This window comes from Apis laboriosa, unplaced genomic scaffold (assembly GCF_014066325.1).
Source record: "Apis laboriosa isolate Shangri-la unplaced genomic scaffold, ASM1406632v1 scaffold29_cov151, whole genome shotgun sequence".
Lineage (NCBI taxonomy): Eukaryota > Metazoa > Arthropoda > Insecta > Hymenoptera > Apidae > Apis > Apis laboriosa.
The window spans coordinates 316,603-335,885 of NW_025222728.1; the positions used below are offsets into that span (position 1 = coordinate 316,603).

Here is a 19,283-nt window from a genome sequence, read left to right on the forward strand (position 1 = left end):
TCTGGTTTTCGTCTTCGAAAAATTAGTTTCATTCGTTTCAAATAATACGCGAATATTACACGCGAGAGCAAAGTACGGGAAAAGTAATCGGGGATATTTGAATCGAAGTTTTTCGAATTCACATTTCTGAAATCCAGATTTTCGACGTTCGGAAATCTGCCGCGGAGGGAAAAAATCCGGATGCTGTATATACACGAATCCTTGCTGTATATACACGCGGCCGTTCGAGTCGAGGGGAGGGGGGATTTCCTCGTCGCACGCATTTCTCTCCGAAATATCGGGAGAGAGAGAGAGAGAGAGAGAGAGACAGAGAGAGAGACAGAGAGAGAAAGACAGAGAGAGAGAGAGAGACAGAGAGAAAGAGAGAGAGAGAGACGAAACGCGAGAGAACGATACGACAACCTACGACGCCCGCGTCTCGTTCGTTTTTCATCGATCTTCTCTTCTCTTCTCCTCTCCACTCCTCTCCTCTCCTCTCCTCTCTTCTCTTCACTTCTCTTCTCTTCTCTTCTCTTTTCTTTTTTTCTCGCGCGTGTTGTATGCATTGCGTATTGTGTAATACGTATTATGTATGTGTGTGTGTATGTGTGTGTATGTGTGTATATGTAACACAACTACTTAAGTGTTATCGGTGTATGGTACAGGCGCGACAGTGCGTTTGTATATCTAATTTCATTTTTTTTTTCTTCTTCTTCTTCTTCTTCTTTACACCGCTTAACAAATTAAACCGCATAATTAATGCAATAATAATAATAATAATAATAATAATAATAATAATAATAATATTAATAATAATAATAATAATAATAATAATAATATTAATATTAATAATAATATCTTTTTCTCACGCGCTATGTATAAGTATTTACAAGTAATCGACGGTAAGTGGATTCGAGTGCGTGGGACGTAGGCTCGAATCTTTCCGAGAGAGGAGGCGGGAGAGGGAGGGAGAGAGGGAGGAAGCGGAGAACGAGAGAAAGAGAAAGAGATAGAGAAAGAGAGTGGATCGACTGTACGGTGTTACAGTCTCGCTCGACGAGGAGAGAATTGTGATCGGTCGAAAGTCGAAAATTTGCGTGCGAGATTCGCACTCGATTCGATTCGATTCGATTCGATTCGATGGGACAGAGTGGGGGAAAGAGGAATCGCTGCCGCGAAAGAAAAGAAAAGAGAGAGAGAGAGAGAGAGAGAGAGAGAAGGTGGACGAGACGAGACGAGACGCGACGCGTCAACCTAGAGACTATGTACAGGCGCGGGGGACGAGGGTGAGGGAGTCTGCGCGGTCCCCGGCGTGCCAGGATTCTGTTGCACGGGATAGGAATTGGTCTGACGCGAGTGGTGCTGGTGTTGATGGTGTTGGTGTTGGTGTTGGTGATGGTGATGGTGGTGATGGTGGTGGTGGTGTTGTTGCTGCTGCTGCTGATGGTGTTGGTGGTGGGAAGTGGTGGAGGGGTGAGCCTGGTTGATGGCCTGGTGATGGTGGTTCTGGAGGTTCAGGTTCAGGTTGAGGGGGTAGGATAGGGGGGAGCCCAGGGCCGTTGCGGCGGCAGAGGAAGCGCAGCCGGCTCCGGGCCCCACCGGGCTCAGTGCATGCTCATCCCCGCGTGCGGGTGGTGGGCCGCCGCCGGGACGGAGGTTGCGTGATGATGCGGATGGTGCATTAGCGGGGGGAGATGGGGGTGGTGGGGATGGTGTGGGGTCAGAGGTGGCGGGGTCATCTGTATTGGGGTCATGGGGGTTGTCGGCTGATGGCCGAGGGGGGTGGTGGTGGTGGTGGTCTGGGACGTGGTGTTGTTGGTGGTGTCCTGGCCCGCCGCCACCGCCGCTGCCGCTGCCGCCGCCGCCGCCGCCGCCGCCGCTGCCACCAGAGCCTGCTGCTGTTGCTGCTGCTGCTGCTGCTGCTGCTGGGCCTGTTGAGCCGGTTGTTGGCCCTGTTGTTGTTGCTGCTGAGCTGTTGGCTGCTGTTGCTGCTGCTGCTGCTGCGGCGGCGGCGGCGGCGGCTGCGGCTGCGGCGGAACCGAGCTGGAAGTGGGACTCTGCTGACTCCCGTTGTCCTCGCTGTCGGAGCAGGACTCGGCCGACGAGCTCCCCGCTCCCCCCTTGCCCTTGCTGCCGCTGCTGCTGCTGCTGCTGCTGTGGGTCTTGACGTGCTTCGCGAGATGGTCGCTGCGCATGAACCGCTTGTTGCAGACCGGGCAGGCGAATCTCTTTTCGCCGGTGTGGGTTCGAAGGTGCCGCTGCAACTCATCCGAACGTGTGAACCGCTTGCCACAGAAAAGCCAGTTGCAAACAAACGGTCGCTCACCAGTGTGCCACCGTAAGTGGGCCTTCAGATGCGACGTTTTCCCGTAGACCTTACCGCAGCCGGGTATGTGGCAGCTGTGGATGTTCTTCTTCCTCAGATGCACGCCGGCCGGGCCGAGCCTCTCGGCCTCTTGACAATTTGGACAGTCGCAGGTCGCGCGCCCTGTGTACCGTCTTTGGGAGCGGGGCGAGGGCGCCTGGCTAACGCCGCCCGCCCCCACGCCCACGCCACCGCCGCTCCCCTGGGGGCTACCGGCACCGGCGCTCGCGCTCGCCGTCGCGGCCGCGTGATGGTGGAGGCCGAATCCGGGCGGCCCCCCCGGCAACATCGATTTGTACGTGTCTTGGAGGAGATTGTGGCCGGCGGTGGTCGCGGTGGTCAGCAAATGATTGCCGGCCAGGGCAAGGCTGGTCGAGTAGTCGGCCGAGTAGTTGGCCATTTGGGCGGCGTGGACACCGACGCCGACCGTTCCGCCGACGTCGAGCCACCCGCCGGCTGTCGCGGCCCCGTGCACGTCCCACCAACCGTCGCTCGCTTTAATCCCGCCGTGAGTCGCGCCGGGCATCGCGTTGAACGGCCACGACTCGTACGGGTGCCGGCCGTAAACCGAGCCCAACGTAGCTCCCTCCACCTTACCGAGCAGGCTGCTCTGATGATGGTGAGGATCGCCGGCCGGTTGGGCGCTCGCCGTCCCCGGGAAGTACAGGTCGCCGCCGTATTGGGGCGCGGTCGACGCGCACGACGTGACCGGCGCTCTCGCGTAGCCACCGCTCGTGCTTCCGGCGCTGCTCGTAGCCGCCGGTCTCTGACTCACTCCCGTCGTCGTGCATCCTCCTCCTCCTCCTCCTCCTCCTCCTCCACCACCCCCTCCTCCTCCACCTCCACCTCCTCCTCCTCCTCCTCCTCCGCTCCCGGCGGAGTGTTGGGGCGAGCTGCCGCTGCTCTGCGGGCTCTTCTTCCACGGGTGGAACCCTTTGCCCACTGCCGCGTCCGCCAACGGTGGCGGGCTCTTGCTGCTCAATTTGTTGCACTGGGCTGCGAGCATCGCCAACGGTGTACCCCGTAGACCCGGATGATCCTGCAACGAGAAAGAACGAGGCGGTCGCATTACGATACTGGGATACGACGGGTCGAGGAGAGAGAAAGAGAGATAGAAGGGAGGGAGATTTTTCGATCGATCGATCCATCCATCGATTTTATTATACGCCGTAGACGTTGTAGCAACCCCGGAGCAGGTGTTACTACAGAAAAGGGAGAATCGAGGGCCCGCTCTTCCTCGATACGATTACGCAAGCCCGATAATAACGAGGTAATTCGCCGGGGTTCGCGAATTAGGCGAGTGTATATATATATATATATATATATATACATCGATCCCTCTCGGCCCCTCTCGAAATCGCTCCGCCGATTGAGACGCCTTTCTCAAGGTAACTCGGCCTCGTAATATCGAAATCCTCTGTCCATAATCGCGGCACAAAATCGGCTCCCCCTCCCCCCAAAAAAGAAGAAAAAGAAACCGCTTGCGCTTCGCCCAAGGGTGTATAATGACACTAAATTGCCGCTCCTATCCTAGGAGAGACGAAAGGGAACGAGAGAGAGAGAGATTGGCCGAAAGTTATCCAATCCACCTGGATATATCCCCCGATCCGATCACCGTAAAAATCGTTGCGCGTTTTCCCGGCGAGTCGGTCGGAATGCAAATGACCTTGGACATTGAGTCGATAGGAAGGAGGAAAGACGGGCGGTCGGCGGCTACCGAAAGGAGGTGGAGGCTGGGAAGAAGGGACCGAAGCGGATTCGGACGTGGAAAGGTAAAGGCGAAAGGGTCCGCGGAAGCGGCAGGAAATTAAAGTCTGGCGGGCCGCGTAGCCATTAGCAGCCGGCGCCATCGAGGCGACACGCCCCCACGCGGTTCAAGCTTGCACCAACCGAAGACAACGCGCACCCTTCGAGCGTGGAGACAAAAGAGCGACGGAGAGAGAGAGAGAGAGAGAGAGAAAGAGATAGAGGTACCCTACCAATCCCCGTGGTCACCCCGTGCTTGTAACTTCGGGCAAGGTTGCCAGGGTAATAACCAACGCTTGCGGTCAACGTCGCAGCGCTCCTTTCCGCTCTTTAAAAAAAAAAAAAAAAAGAAAAAGGAAGAAAATCTCTCTCTCTTTCTGGAGGTCGTCGTCCCCTCTATCCGCTCTATCCTCGTTAGAGCGTCGTTTCGAAAAAAAATTTCCATCCACTCATCTCGAACGTAACGCTTCCAGGAACGAGCGTCGCTTCTCCCTCGTTTCCCTCCACCCCAAAGGGGTGGATCGTACGACTGGGGCGAGAAAACGGGCGAACAAAGGGGAGGGAAGAGAGAGAGAGAGAGGAGGGAAAGGGAGAGGGAGAGGTAGAGTGGTATCTCTCGACCGGTGGTGTACGAGCCACGCCCTCTTCGAGGTTCGTGAGTGCAGGTTGTAGGTAGGCTACGTATTGATCCGGCGGAACGATATGACAGTGGCCTGGCGGAGACAACGACGTCTCTCAATTAGCCCGCTCACTCTCTTTCTCTCTCTCTCTCTCTCTCTCTTCCTTTTCTTCATTCTATATCCTCGCTCGAAGGCGCGAGAAAAAGTTCGTTCCACTTAACGGGCCCTCATATAGGTCCCGGATATAGGTTTCGGGACGAGATTATTATTACCCGATTTCGCTATTTTATCCCGAGTGGAAAACGGGATGTTCGCAGGTTATTAATCGAGGGCGATATTAGCAGCAGCAGAACAACAGGGACCGCTCTGTAATTACGCGTAGAACGTGGAACGTGGAACGTTGCGGCGCCTTCGAGTCGAGGAGAAACTCTCTCCTCCTCGTCGTCGTCGTCGTCGTCGTCGTCTACTTAGCTGCTCGTCGTCTTTCGATCGAGGCCCCCTCCCTCCGATTCTTCCTCGTACACGACGACGACGACGACGAGCCGTTTTATGTTTTATGCATGCTCGTGGACGCGCGAGGACGACGACAGAGGGCCTCGTCGATCGGGCGAGGAGGAAAGCGCGAATACGAGGGCCCCTGCCTTAATGCTGTCGGCACGGTTGAAAGAGAGGCGTCGTAGGCTTGGCACAAAGGATCTAGGATCCTTTGTTTTAGCCGCGTGACGTCACGCCCATCCTAGCCAGCTACGACTAATAACGCCCTCGGTTTGTGCCGCGCATAAATTAAAACCGAGCCAGCATCCCCCTCCCCTCCCCGGCCATCTTCCGAGAACACCGCAACACCTTGCCTCGTCGTCGTAAAGTTTCCGGCAACGAGCGAGCGAAACACACAGTTTCACACTCGTCTCAACTCGCGGATCTCCACGTTCGGATTCTACGTCGAGTCTTACGATCGAGCGGATCGAGGACGCGTGTCGAATTCGGGTCCCTGGTGTGACCAATTGAATCCATTACATCCACTCGATTCCATCGTATTTTCTACTACCACGTAGTGGAGTTTCGAAATATTTCTGCCATTTTCTGCCCCGATGATCCCTACTTGACGTTGTCGAAAGGGTCGACGAATATGTGAGCGAGCGAGCGAGCGAGAGAGAGAAAGAGAGAGAATCGGTGGGTGTCGGAGCAGAAGCCACAGCCACGACAGCTGAGGCTCGCGCAACGGCCCGCTCAACCGTAGGGTGCGAACCGTAGGTAAACCGTAGGGGAGGGTGTCGAGCCAACTGGGCGTGTGGCGAACCGCATCCGACGTCTCTGCGTTTTCCTTCCACCGCAAATAGAGACCTCTCTCGTTAACAAACGCGCGGAGAAATTTTCGACGGAGGGGGGATGGAGGTCTCGAGGCGACAAAATTAAACAGTGGACAGTGGAAGCTCCACCTGCGGCTCCAGACACCCTCGAAACTGCCCGTTTTTCCGAGTCGCGGAATTTCTCCTTCCTCCAAAGAGAATATATACATTATATATATATAATGAAACGAGCTCGTAAACAGACGAGATCGATTTGGAAATATGCGTAAAAAAAGAGAGGGGGACAAAGAATGAGATATAAAAGTAAAAAAGTGAGGGGGGCAATAAATGCGTGCGAGGGATATTAAATTAAATCCTCGATTTAAGATTTTCTCGTATTTTCTCGTTTAATTGCCGGCACACAACAGTGATCGCGTATGCGGGCCGCGGAATGGGCCGGTTGATCGCGGTAAAAGCGGAGTCGTTGCCGCGCTCCGCCTCGATGCGTCCGTCGTCCCTTTGGGATGACGTGACGGGCGGAGATCGTACGCGATATCGTGCCTCGTTTCTAATGCTAATTATTTGTTTATCGGCCTTTGCATGCGACCGCGTGCAACACGCACACTCGCCTCGAATAAAACCGCTTTTATTATCCGTGTTCCTCTCCGGAAACGCCGTTTCTCCTTCGATCGTCACCGAGCGAAAACCGAAAGAAACAACTTTGGATATCGAAGGACCCTTGTCCTATTCGCTAATTCCTGCCTCTTTTCTATCCTTGGTTAGATTAAAAAAAGAAATTCGACGAATTTCTTCGATCCCTCCTCCTTCGAATATTACGGATCTTCCTAATTCCATCCCAATGGATCGGAACGAATATCGAATATCGTATCGGGAAAAGAACTAGAAGATAAGAAGGACGCGTTAGAAAGTTTTCTCCGGGGATTAATAATTTTATTCATGAGGGACGGAGGGTGGGAGAGGGAAGAGCGAGCGTGGTTCCCACCAAGCAAGCGGCAGAGCTACCTGTTATCCTCCCTCCTTCTAAATTATGTTTTTTAATTAAATCCATCCGTGAGAGAGCCCGCCGTCTCTTTTCCGCCCTTCGTCCCCGCGCTTACGAAAGGGCCGATCGTCCGAGAAACCTCGTGGCCCCGGGGGCCAAAACAGGGAGCTACCCAAATTTATTCGGCTATCGAGCGGAGGCTGCTTCGTCCAACTTCTTCCTTCCCCCCCCCCCCCCCCTCCATCGCGTTATCCTCGCCATCATTCGCTTTTCTCACAGGCCTTTCACTTCCCTCGACAAATTTCAAATCTTGGGACCTTGGGACCTAATGATTTCCGGGTACGAAGAAGAAGAAGAGGAGGAGGAGGAGGAGGAGGAGAAACGAAGGGCAACGTTCCATCTCGATCCTCGTCGCTGTGGAACGATCGAGGAGGGGAGGGGAGGGTAACCGGCTACCGAATCATTAGCACTCGTAAATCTGTCATCCTCAGCCGCGGGGAATATTAAGCGGGTAATATTGCGTTACAAGTTTGTTATAATTCGTCGAGTTAGCGTTCGTTCGCTCTCTAGGGTTGACCAAGTTTCACCGAACGAAACGCGCCCAACCCTTCGGCCCCCTCTTCTTTCGCCTCGGGCGATTTCGATCGCAGCTTCCAGATCTCTCTCTCTCTTTTTCTTTCTCAGGAGCTACTCGACGACGAAATTAGGGATAAATGTGAATCTTGCCTCGCGAATTCTGTAGCTATTCCACGCTTGTAGGAATTGTCGACTCGAATCACATGCGTGCGATATATTTCAATTCGTGCAAGATCGAATTCCTGTCAACGAATATTGTTAAAGTTACTATTCGATTCGATTATCGAAGTTCGAATAAATAACAGCAGTGGATGCGACGTAAGGCGATGCCTCTAAATCCCTTCACAAAACTGTGAAACGGGAGAAGTGAAGGGCACGTCAGGACGGAATAAAGGGTATTCGTTTAAAATCGTAGAAGAGCCGACCGTTGCTTTCGATATTTCTTTCTCTTTTTTCTTCTCCAAAGAGAAAAAAGATAAAGGAGTGAAATTTTCGATTTCCACGAAGTGCAGTGACGCGCACTTTCTCTCTCTCTCTCTCTCTCTCTCTCTCGAATGAAGCAATTATCGCTTTTCGGCAAAAATGGTGGCTCGTTTTTCACCCGTTACGTCTTCATTAGGGTAATGAGCCGGCGTAAATCTGTTACGGAGGAGCGGCCAAGCCGTTCTGTCGCGCGTGCTTCAGCTTCGAATTATTAGCCGGGCGAGGAGGGGGAAGGGCGGAAGTCGGCGCATTTGCATCGAGTAATTTAGTGGTATACATAAAATTCTGCAGGCCAATTAACTGCGGCCAAGTGTCCGATCTATCGTCCGATCTAGCCCCTTAGAACGCTTCTAATTTTAAGAAAAGATCACCTCTCCCCTCCCTCTCTTTTATCCTCGATGGACTTCACTCTCTCGACGTATCGATCGATCGATTTCGCTCTTTAAAATCTAACAGAAAACTCTTTAAAGTTTATAACTTTAACTAAGATCGGCCCTTTCGTTCGAAACGAAAAGGGAAGCGTGGAAATGGAGGTGAACACGTGGGGAGATGAGCACGCAATTGAATTTGATTCCGTTCTGTTTGTTTATCGCTTTTTTGTTTGTTCATCGGGAATTTGATCCCTCGATCAACGATCTTTTACTTTTCAAAGCGAAGATGTGATGCATGGACGAAGACCAACAGTTATAGTAATTATTTTATATTGTATATTGTATTTTTCAAACGAATAAAGAAATTGGCTCTGGAATACCTTTCCTTTCTTCACCTCTCATTTGTATTATCGCTAAGAAATTATCCGAGATCGATCTCGGGAAAAAATTCAACTTCGAGTTATAAAACAATTGCAATTAAGTAAAATACCAAGATTCTTCTTTGGAAGGAAGATTAATCCCTCAATCATTCTAACGAACGTTTCTAACAAGAAAACTCATCGGTGTTCGGTGTTCAATTTTCGTCCTTCTTACGAGTTTCGCCTTGATCCGCCTATACATACATATTTCAAAGATGGGCCGGCCATAACGATAATATTTTCCACGCCATTTGTCCAAACATGTCTACCGCGACGATGGCCCCGGGACGAGGGGGGGGAGGGATCGTAAGTTTGTCGTTATTGTTTGGCCAGGTAGATTCCACCATATATCGTTCGATATATTATTCGTCTCTCCTAGATCAGCCTACCGAAAGCTACTCCTCCTTCCCCTCCCTCTCCCCCCATCGTCCCTGTATATTTCAAGTTTTATCGCGGTTGCCGGCACGGTGGTCCCCGGTCGGCGGCTTTCTTTCAATTACCCACAGTTATAAGTAAATAGCGTCACAGCGGAACAGAGCCGAGGAACGAAATCGATATAGACGATAAATTAAACCGAATATTAGCATTTAAATGATCCTGGGCGAGGATGAAACGTGATTCGATGAAGGTTCGAGAGAGGAGAACGAAAAATTCCGCGTAAACTCGGAGGGAAGGAGGGGAGGGGAGGGGAGGATACGTCCATCAAGGACACGAGATGTCGATGAGGCGCAACATCTGGCCCACATCGACGTCGATATGATGGATGAACCTTTTCAAATCTCGCCCGTAGAAGGCATTCGTCGAAAAATTCGCCATCAATCCTCAAAAAGAAATGAATTCCATTCTTTCGCTTTGCGAATTTTCCTTTTCGATCTTCCAAATCGATCGAATCCACGTCTAACAACGCTTAGTCGAAGTCTTAGTTTTTTAAAATTAAATTCGACTCGAAGTGAAATTAATCTTTGCAATTATCTCTATTCTTTCGATTCTCGAAAGCGGCCGATTCAAAAAATTCTAAACGACGTCTTCCGTCTTCTTTGAAATCGAACTTTTGCTTTCTTCGTAGACGCGAAATTTCCTTTTCGATCCTCTTCTAACAACGCCTAATCGAAATCTAGTCTTAGTTTTCAAAAATTGAAATTCGAAGTGAAATTAATCTTTGCAACTATTTCTATTAAATTCTAAACGATATCTTCGAATTCTATTCTTTGAAATCGAATTTTTGCTTTCTTCGTAGTAGAAATTTCCTTTTCGATCTTCGAAATCGATCGAATCCATAACAATAATGCCTAGAAATTTAATCTTAGTTTCCAAAAATTAAAATTCGAAGTGAAATTAATCTTTGCAACTATCTTTATCCTTCGATTCTCGAAATCGATCGAATTAAGCCTAGTCGAAATCTAATCTTATTTTCCAAAAATTGAAATTCGACTCGATGTGAAATTAATCTTTGCAACTTTTTCTATCCTTCGATTCTCGAAATCGATCGAATCGACGTCTAATAACGCTGCCAGCCTAGTCGAAATCTAGTCTTAGTTTCCAAAAAGTGAATTGAAATTCGACTCGAAGTGAAATTAATCTTTGCAACTATCTCTATCCTTCGATTCCCGAAATCGATCGAATCTGATCTTCGCTCGAAAGCGATCGATTTAAAAAATTCTAANAGTCGAAATCTAGTCTTAGTTTCCAAAAATTGAAATTGAATTCGAAATTAGGCCTAGCCTAGAAATCTAATCTTATTTTCCAAAAATTGAATTGAAATTCGAAGTGGAATTAATCTTTGCAACTGTCTCTATCCTTCGATTCCCGAAATCGATCGAATCAAAGTTTTGCCTAATCGAAATCTTACTTTCCAAAAATTGAATTGAAATTCAAAGTGGAATTAATCTTTGCAACTGTCTCTATTCTTCGAGTCCTCNCGAAATTTCCTTTTCGATCCTCTTCTAACAACGCCTAATCGAAATCTAATCTTAGTTTCCAAAAATTGAAATTGAATTCGAAATTAAGCCTAGCCTAGAAATCTAATCTTATTTTCCAAAAATTGAATTGAAATTCGAAGTGGAATTAATCTTTGCAACTGTCTCTATCCTTCGATTCCCGAAATCGATCGAATCAAAGTTTTGCCTAATCGAAATCTTACTTTCCAAAAATTGAATTGAAATTCAAAGTGGAATTAATCTTTGCAACTGTCTCTATTCTTCGAGTCCTCGAGAAAGCGATCGAATCGAGATAAAATTTGCCACGACGGCCACACACCGGGGCCAACCCGCCCTTCGCATATTCTTTATTTTATTTACGAAAGGAAGAGAGAAATCGGCCGTGGTAATTTAGTCGCGGCAGGATTTTACGAGTTGCGCGGAGACCGGCCAAACGAACGGTACTTGGCGAAATTCGCCAACGATAAATTTACACCGAGCGGCATACTTCTAACAGCCTAAGTGCTCCTTTTACGGCGGAAGGTTACATTGAAACCGAGATACACCAAATATATATATATATATACACATATACATATACACATACGAGTTCGTAATCGAGGCTGGAAATCTGTGTGAACGAGAGAAGGAGCGGTTCCAAGGGGTGCACCTGCGAATATTTACGTTCAATTAAAAACTCGTAAACACCTAACACTGGCTAAATCTAAATGGATCCGGCGAGGCTGAACTGGCGATACGGCTTCCTTACGTCCTTCCATTCGTGCCGGTCGCCAGTCTTCTACCTCCGTCTTCTTCCTCCGACATATCCAACGTGGAGCGTGCACCATTATCCATGCTCGCACACCTGTCCCCCTCCAAATTCTCAATTTTTTGGAAATTGAGAACCTTAACCCCTCCCATCAAGCCTCAAATCAACCCTCCTCGATTCTCAACAAATAAAATCGTTTCAAAATTTTTACTTCGAATAATAATTACTCGAATATTATATATTACTCCATAATTCGTTCCATGGATTCTCATTCGCTCAACACGTACACACGCGACAACGGAGAAAGAGCGCGCGAGGTGAAATCGGGGTGGAGAGAAGCGGGCGAGTCGAGCGAGGGGCAATTTAGTTTCCGCGTGGATCGTGTGTACACACGCGCGGTGCCCGTGTAATACACGTGCACGAATCTGCCGCTTGTCCAAAGCGTTACTGACGCCGCTACGCCAACAAACCGCCGCTAAATCACCCTTGCCCGAAACCCGTGAACCCGTTCATCTCGTCGATCGCAGGTGTGCAGCAGGCCAGGGATCCAATCTCGGCAGAAGAAAAGAAAAAAGAGGCAAGCGATCCCTATATCCCGGATCGAGAGCTTGCTAAAAAAGCTTCGACAAGGTAAATAAATTCTCGCTCGATCTCACCCCCTTCTTACTTCTTTGCGACGAGAAATTCCGTGGAAAAGGTCGCGGATGTTAATAATCCCCGTCGATGGGAGGAAAAGAGAGAGGAGAGAGAGAGGGAAAGATGGTGGTCGCGCTTTCTCCGCGCTATGAGTTATATACGCGTAACGAGCATAGGAATTACGCGCGCGAAACGTGGCCAGTTAGAAACCGCTAAAGACCCGTTTAATTTCCTCGGCCCTCTCTCCATTCCGCACAACCGTTCGCATAATTCATCGTGCTGATTCTCTGCCGAGGCTTTTTTATCTTCCTCTTTGATCTAGTTCGATGCACTATTTGTTGGGAGAGGGAAGTATTTACTCGATGATCGGAAGTGATAATCGGTGGATGTGGACGATATCCAGAAAATTGTAATAATAATCCCGACAATAATTGAAAATAGTTTCTCTTAATGGATATTTTATTCTAAGTTTTCTTGCCAATGAAATCTTCTTCGAGTACTTTGATCGATATTTTGCTATATAATGCGAGTCGCAATAATGGTGAACGCAAGAATAATCTTCCATCCAGTGATTTGTTTCCATCATTACGTTGCTCAGGTCCTCACTCTACGGTTCGAATCTTCGTCGAGTACGTAATTATTAAAATTTCTATCCCGATTCGTTCCAATGTCGAGAAGAAAAATGAAAGAGTTGGATGTCTTAGTGAATCATCCAGCAGACGACAACTTTTTGTCCAAAATATTTCAATTTCGTATAGAATGTTAAAGAATCTTTTAAAGAATATAAAATATATAAAATATTCCATAATATATATTCTAATAAATCTTGAATACTACTGTCAATACAATAATGGTACAATAATGGTTCTTGCGACCATCAGACTAAAATATATTACAAGTACTGGAGTAAACACTTAAACAGAGTTCGAGAAACAGATTATATTCTTCCTTGACTTTCCTCAAATGTCACATCACAATTCTAAATAATTTTTTCTAATAAAATTTTACTTTTATCTGACAATTCAATAATTTTTATTACACCCTTGCTTTAATATCTTTGTTATAGAATTTAAAGTTCACTGAAATTTTATATATATAATTTCATTATTGAATGTTGTCAGCAACATTACTATTTCATAGTTGGTAGCTATTTGTTTCTCTTCGATACACGTATTTCAAATGTTTTATAAACAGATACGCGCAATCACGTATAATCAAATATATTCATTCAGCTAAACCCGTATATTTTATTTATTGTTTTCCACTGCCCAGTCAACAATCTTTAATATCTCGAAAGATACCTTCTCGAACATCCTTCGATAAATAATCATCCGAATGAGAACTTTTTGCCGAATAATACGACGGTGAACGTGTTAACGAAGAAGAAGAAGATTCAAGCGCGAAAGGGAATCGAAGAAAATTGATCCGCGCTCCGATCTCTGCCTCGAAATTGGCCTCGCGTGTCTTCTTCCGCGAGGAACCGCGCGGGATTTATGGCTTCATCGTATCGTGCTTCCGTATCGTAAATTCATCGTATATACGCAGGCGCGTGCACGAGCGCGCTTTTCCTTCTCCGCTTTTTGGCACGGGATTATGCAAATCGCCACCACGTTAACTTCGAAGATTATAAAATAACTTTTCAGCTGTCATGTTCCGTTTGTAATGATCACGATTTTCCGAGCGATAGCCCCGCAACACGAAGCCCGATCGTTTCGTTTCTTCGGGTTAAACAGTTGGTCGGGTTCCACGGGAGGCACGCTCTTGTCGGAGGCCGGACACGCTTGTTATTATTATTTTAAAAAATGAAGAAAAACGAGGGATAAAAGAGTAAACACGTGACAAAACTCCTACGTAATCTCTCTTTAATTTACTTTAATTTCCATGATACTTCGACGCTTCTATTTAACGCCTGTGCTTTGTGCATTTTCCAAAATTATCCAAGCTCTCTCTCTCTCTCTCTCTCTCTCTCTTCTATACATATATATGTATATATGTATATAGGTCGATATAATTCGCAAAAGGGTGTCGATTACCGTAGGATTGAAAGACGACGATCCGTTTAATTCGATCGGCGAAGAATCGCGTGTGTACCGTGGATCAGTTTATCAGATATAGCCGGTATTGAATCAGTCCATTAGAAGCGTATCTAACCCCTCGTGAACCCTCAGAAATCGCGGATCGTCCCCTCGACGATGGCCCGTAACGGAGAGATCGCTGCAACAGACTGTGACATATTAGGCCACCCCCTGAGGGCATCGTCCCCGTATAAGAGGCCCATAAAGAGGGTGACTCCGCGCCCAGATTTATTGTTTCGCGATTTAGTGGCCGACCGTGGGAGCTGATGCTGCGGTCGCTCTATATTCAGCCCCTCCCTCCAACTCGTAAATAAATTATCGTATACACAGAGAGAGAGAGAGAGAGAGAGAGAGAGAGAGAGAGAAGAGAAAGTATATTTAAAGAGAGAGAGAGAGTATATTTGGATATATCAGAAGATACACGGGATAAGTAAGGCAAGAATCGCGACACTGATCCAGTTTCTTAAAGAGAAAGGCGTTGCTCCGCGAGATTTATCACCATTCCCATGAAAACTTGGAAACCGTTTTCCCCTTCATAAAAATTCATGGTCGTTGTAACAGTCTCCTCTCGTCGCTGGAATCACCGCCCGTTTGACGGATCGCGTGTTTTTCCTTCCTCGAACGAGTGTGTGTGCGCGTATATACGTATGATAAAACGAGAGTGGAAATATCAACGAGCCATCCCAATTTCTAAGGATTCCTAAAACGATTTTGCGTACGACGTTGAGTCCAATTTTGGGGACGACGTGGGCCGTTGATCGTTTACGCAACATGTTTAAGGAGGGATAATTCGTGGGGGGAGGAAGGAGGGATAAGAGCGCGGGCGTCGAAATGCAAATTATCCAAGGAGAGTGGAACGAAGAAAATCGAACCGATCCCGTTCGAGGGAGCTGTTCCGGTTTCTCGTCCGAGTTGTTCGACTACCGCTTACGCAACGAAGCGGCTTACGATCCGAACGCGATACGCGGTTTGGAAATCTGTTCGCCCGACGTGAAAGAATCGAATCGATCGAATTTTGTTGTCGAACGGCGCGAGATTCACTCGTGGCATTTTCGTTTCGTTTAGGTTAAAAGAGAGTTAAATGATCTTGTGTATACAACGGTATTACGATATCGAGATACTATCATCGTTGACAAGAATTGTAAACAATGAATCGATTTGAAGAAACGTCAAGATTCAAGATTACTGTAACGTAATACGTATACATGAAAAATTATTCTCCGACTTTTGTCTTTTACGAAGTAATCTCTTTGAATTATTCTCCAAAGCTTGGAAACTCGTTCACGATTCGACGACAGAGATCGAATCGATATTTTATCGGTATAAACGAAATATACTAAACTCTCTTACTTTTATATCATTTCACGTAAATAATCTTCCTTTTCTCGAGACGATTCGATATCGATTCGACTTGGTGGCATTCCTCCGTAAACTCCAACCAATTATCCCTGCCGCTTGCTCAAAAACCCGCTCTTTCGCCCCGAGAGCACGCGATCGCAAGGCGTATTCACGAGGATCACGGCGAAGAGAGGCGCGAACAAGTTTCCAAGTCGGCCGTATTCATTCGCTAAAGGGAAAATCGTTGGACGTTTCTCGTGCACCGGAAGCTTTTTACGAAGCCTTGGAAAGGTTCGTTGCCCCCTCCTTGCCGTATCTCACTCCGTCGTCGCGAGAGGAGACTCAAAAACGGGCCCCTCGACTCGCAATTACTCTCGACGACGAGACGAGATTACGATTTCTCCTCTCCTTCACGGAATTAATTTCGCGAGAGAATTGTCATCGATTCTCCCTTGAACTTCTTCTTCCTCTATCCGCGCGTGTTAGAAAAAAAAAAAAAAAAATTCGCGCTGGGTCGATGGGACGTATAATAGGCAGTCGATAAATCATCGGGGCCCTCGATGGACGAATAAGCCAACGTTTGGTATTTTGGTTCCGGCTCGGCGGGGGTTTGGCACCCCTGCGGGGGATCCCTGCTGTTGCCACGCTTCTTTCCCCCCTTCGTGGATCGACGAACGAGAGAGAGAGAGAGAGAGAGAGGGATGTAGCTCGGAATAGAAGGACGTTGTTTCGTGCGATAATCGAAGAGTCGAAGGGGGAGGGGAGGGGAAATTTGCGGGAGAGGAGCCACCTGAGAGGATGTTGTATCGTTTAAACGCGGCGGGTGCAATTTCACGCGGTGGGTGGAAGAGAAAGAAAGAAGGAAGGAAAAAGAAAGAAAAAAGTAGAGAAAAAGAGGAAACGTTGCATTGTGTTTAACGGTGGAAAGTAGTCGGGTTAATGGAATCGAGTCGTCGATAATCATCGAGTCTCCTCCACTTTGCCAGCGCGCGTTAAGGCCTCGAGGTGTTGACCATCCGAGGTTCGAGGTATTGTTCATCCTTTCCCATCATCCCAGTCCGGTGAATGACGCGATGATACGTCACGATAATGGCCGGTAATTCGACGTGTACCATCTCGCGGAGGCTCGTGCGCGCTCTACGATATTGTTTACAACGATGCACAACATCCAGAGAGAGAGAGAGAGAGAGAGGGAGAGAGAAGCCTTGGCTTTTCAATTATCGAACCTTGAAGCGATACGATGGATGGATGATGGCACACACATCCACACGCACCACCATCTCTACCAAATTGCACATCCCTCGACTAGGAGGCCCCTGCCCCCTCCCCTATCTACCTATCTATCGTCACGCCACACGACGGACAGAGTCGATCACGAATCCGTCCTCACGGATATTCCTTCGATTCGAGTTCTACTCTACAAGGGCATTTCCCTGCATTCTTAATCACCTCCCCCCCCAGCGTTGGAAAAGTTCAAACACTGAGAGAATTCCACGTTTCTTCCATTCGATGAATAATTCCATCGAGGACCTAGGAGGGAGGGAGGGAGGGAGGGAGGGAATAATGACCGATAATTCGAGGTACTGGCTCTCGCGTTGCCTATAGGAAACGCACGCGGATCGAGCAGGGTTAGAAGGAGGGGGAGGTGGTTACGGTTTTCAATTATCGAACCTTCCATTCGATAACGATGCCGGCCAACTTGCGTACGTGCATTTTACCCGCGAGTATAATACACCCCCTACTAAACCGAGCCTATGAAATTGCATCTTTGACCGTTTAATGAAAGCCGGCCGTACCACCGTAATGAATATCTTACGCTTCGCCCGCTTTCAGCGACTGCTGCTCGTTGCTGGCTAGTTGCCGCCGCAATCTCTTCCCTCCTCTCCCTCCCTCCCTCCGAGTTGGAAAATCCATCCACTCTCTAATTCGTCTCTAACTCGTTATAAAGAGCATCGACATCGTTAAACAACCTATGAAAACCTTTATTATTGCATATTGGGCACACGACGCGACACGCGATAATACCTGGTGAGCGTGTGAGTATCGAGAATTGTTTAATTTGCAAACGTAAACGTAAACTAAACGCGAAAAAGGAAGAAGAGAGGGAGAAGAAGGAAAGCGTCGAGGAGAGGAGAGCTAGGATAGGGAGGCAGTGAAATTGATCGATCATAAGCAAAAAAAAAAAAAGGAAGAAAGGTTTTTTCCAAGACGAGCGAGCGGCCATGTTGTCACCCCGAACATCTGCCACGTCCAACGACTGGTTGCGTTTCCAACGAGTTTCGCTCGAAAGGGTGTTTACGTCCAAAGGGACTAGGACGCGACGAAAATGATTCATTAAAAGCCTCGGTAGGCGTGACGACGAGAGGGATTTTTGTCCTCGTGTCGGCTAACTTTTTTCTTTTTTCTTCGATCGAGGGGATGAATACGTATATACTCGCCAACGTTCCCGGGCTGCAAAGACAAAAGACGGACGGGGAGGGAAAAATTTTCCGGGAAATTCGTTCCCGGAAATGACAAATTGGGGTGACATCCTCCTTTGCGCCCAGGTAAATCCTCTTAGGGCCGCGTAAAAAGGCCCCCGGGGGCCCCTCCATACCGCCGTGTACACGGTGGCCAACAACGTATTTTTGCGACAAACGGTGCACTCCGCAGCGCCCGTTCGCAGTCCATTGTCATCCATGAAAATGTCAACGGGGCGTCGCTTAAAAGGACACTTTTACCCTACGAATCGGATTATAGGATTACCAGCGTTGGAAGTGAAGTGGAGCGAAGATGCTCGAGAGCTCCTCCAGCTAAATCGCCCATCTTTCCCCCCCTCTCCCTCCTTTCTTGTTCAAAAGGGGCGATAATTTTCGCGAATCGAAATAAGGATCTCTCTCTCTCTCTCTCTGATCGTTCGCGAAACGAGAAAGAAAATTCGTCGTATTTGTAAGCGACGGGTCGCGGCGATATCTCGTGTATCGTCGCGTACATGAATAAATAACGAAAATTCAGGCGATGCTCGATGCCCGTCTCGATCAATGCCGTGTTGTATATCGTGATCGAAATAAAGTCGAGATCGATCCTCGAGGTAAAACGGGCGACTTAGTCACCGGTTCGATTGCTTGCTTACTATAGCTCGAGTTGTCGATAGAAAAAAAAAAAAGAAAGAAAGAAAGGAAGAAAGAAAAAAATTCCGTCGTCGCCTGATTAATTAATCATCGCGAGGAATCCATAGAAATATGTATCGTCGTACCCGTTGCTCCGTTTCTTACAAGTTCCACGAATGAATCTAGTGTTCTATTATTGGTTGTGTCGCTCTTACGAAATAAAATACAACGTATTTTATGTACGGGAGAATAGATGGATTCGAGAGAAAAGGAAACGGAGGAATTTGTATAAAGGAAAAATACTCTCTTTCGCGCAAGTGAAGTTCTTGCAAGTGTGTGTGTGTGTGTGTGTGTCCTCGTCCTTTGCAAGGATCGAGTGACGAGAGGAAGTAGGTATCGTGTTACCATCCCACGCATCCTGTCAAGTGGATCCTCTTGGTGCACAAAGAGGAGCAGACAAATAATTGGCTCCTTGGGCGCGCAGGTAAAATGCCAGTCCCTTTGATCCCTTGAGAACCTTGCGTAAGAACTATTATATCAAGGATACTCGATACATTGGGATCGGGTGATTCAATGATGCGAACGAAGAAGAAGAAGAAGCAATGGGACCGT

General features: G+C 47.9%; 1 protein-coding gene across 4 annotated transcripts in view; it reads right to left on the reverse strand.

Annotated features, from left to right (window-relative positions):
* Nucleotides 1-401: 401 nt before the first annotated feature.
* The window catches only part of LOC122714398 (transcription factor Sp9-like), a 75,159-nt gene continuing 56,277 nt past the window's right edge, over nt 402-19,283 (reverse strand). For 3 of the 4 annotated variants that reach the window (XM_043935697.1, XM_043935698.1, XM_043935696.1), the window contains 2 exons: nt 2,306-3,383; nt 402-2,237 (listed from right to left, as the gene is read on the reverse strand). In XM_043935697.1, coding sequence (XP_043791632.1) covers nt 1,234-2,237; nt 2,306-3,350 — 2,049 coding nt within the window. In that variant the 5' untranslated portion in view covers nt 3,351-3,383 and the 3' untranslated portion in view covers nt 402-1,233. Of the gene's footprint in view, nt 3,384-19,283 lie in introns of all 4 variants that reach the window. The other variant, XM_043935699.1, reaches the window with a different exon arrangement.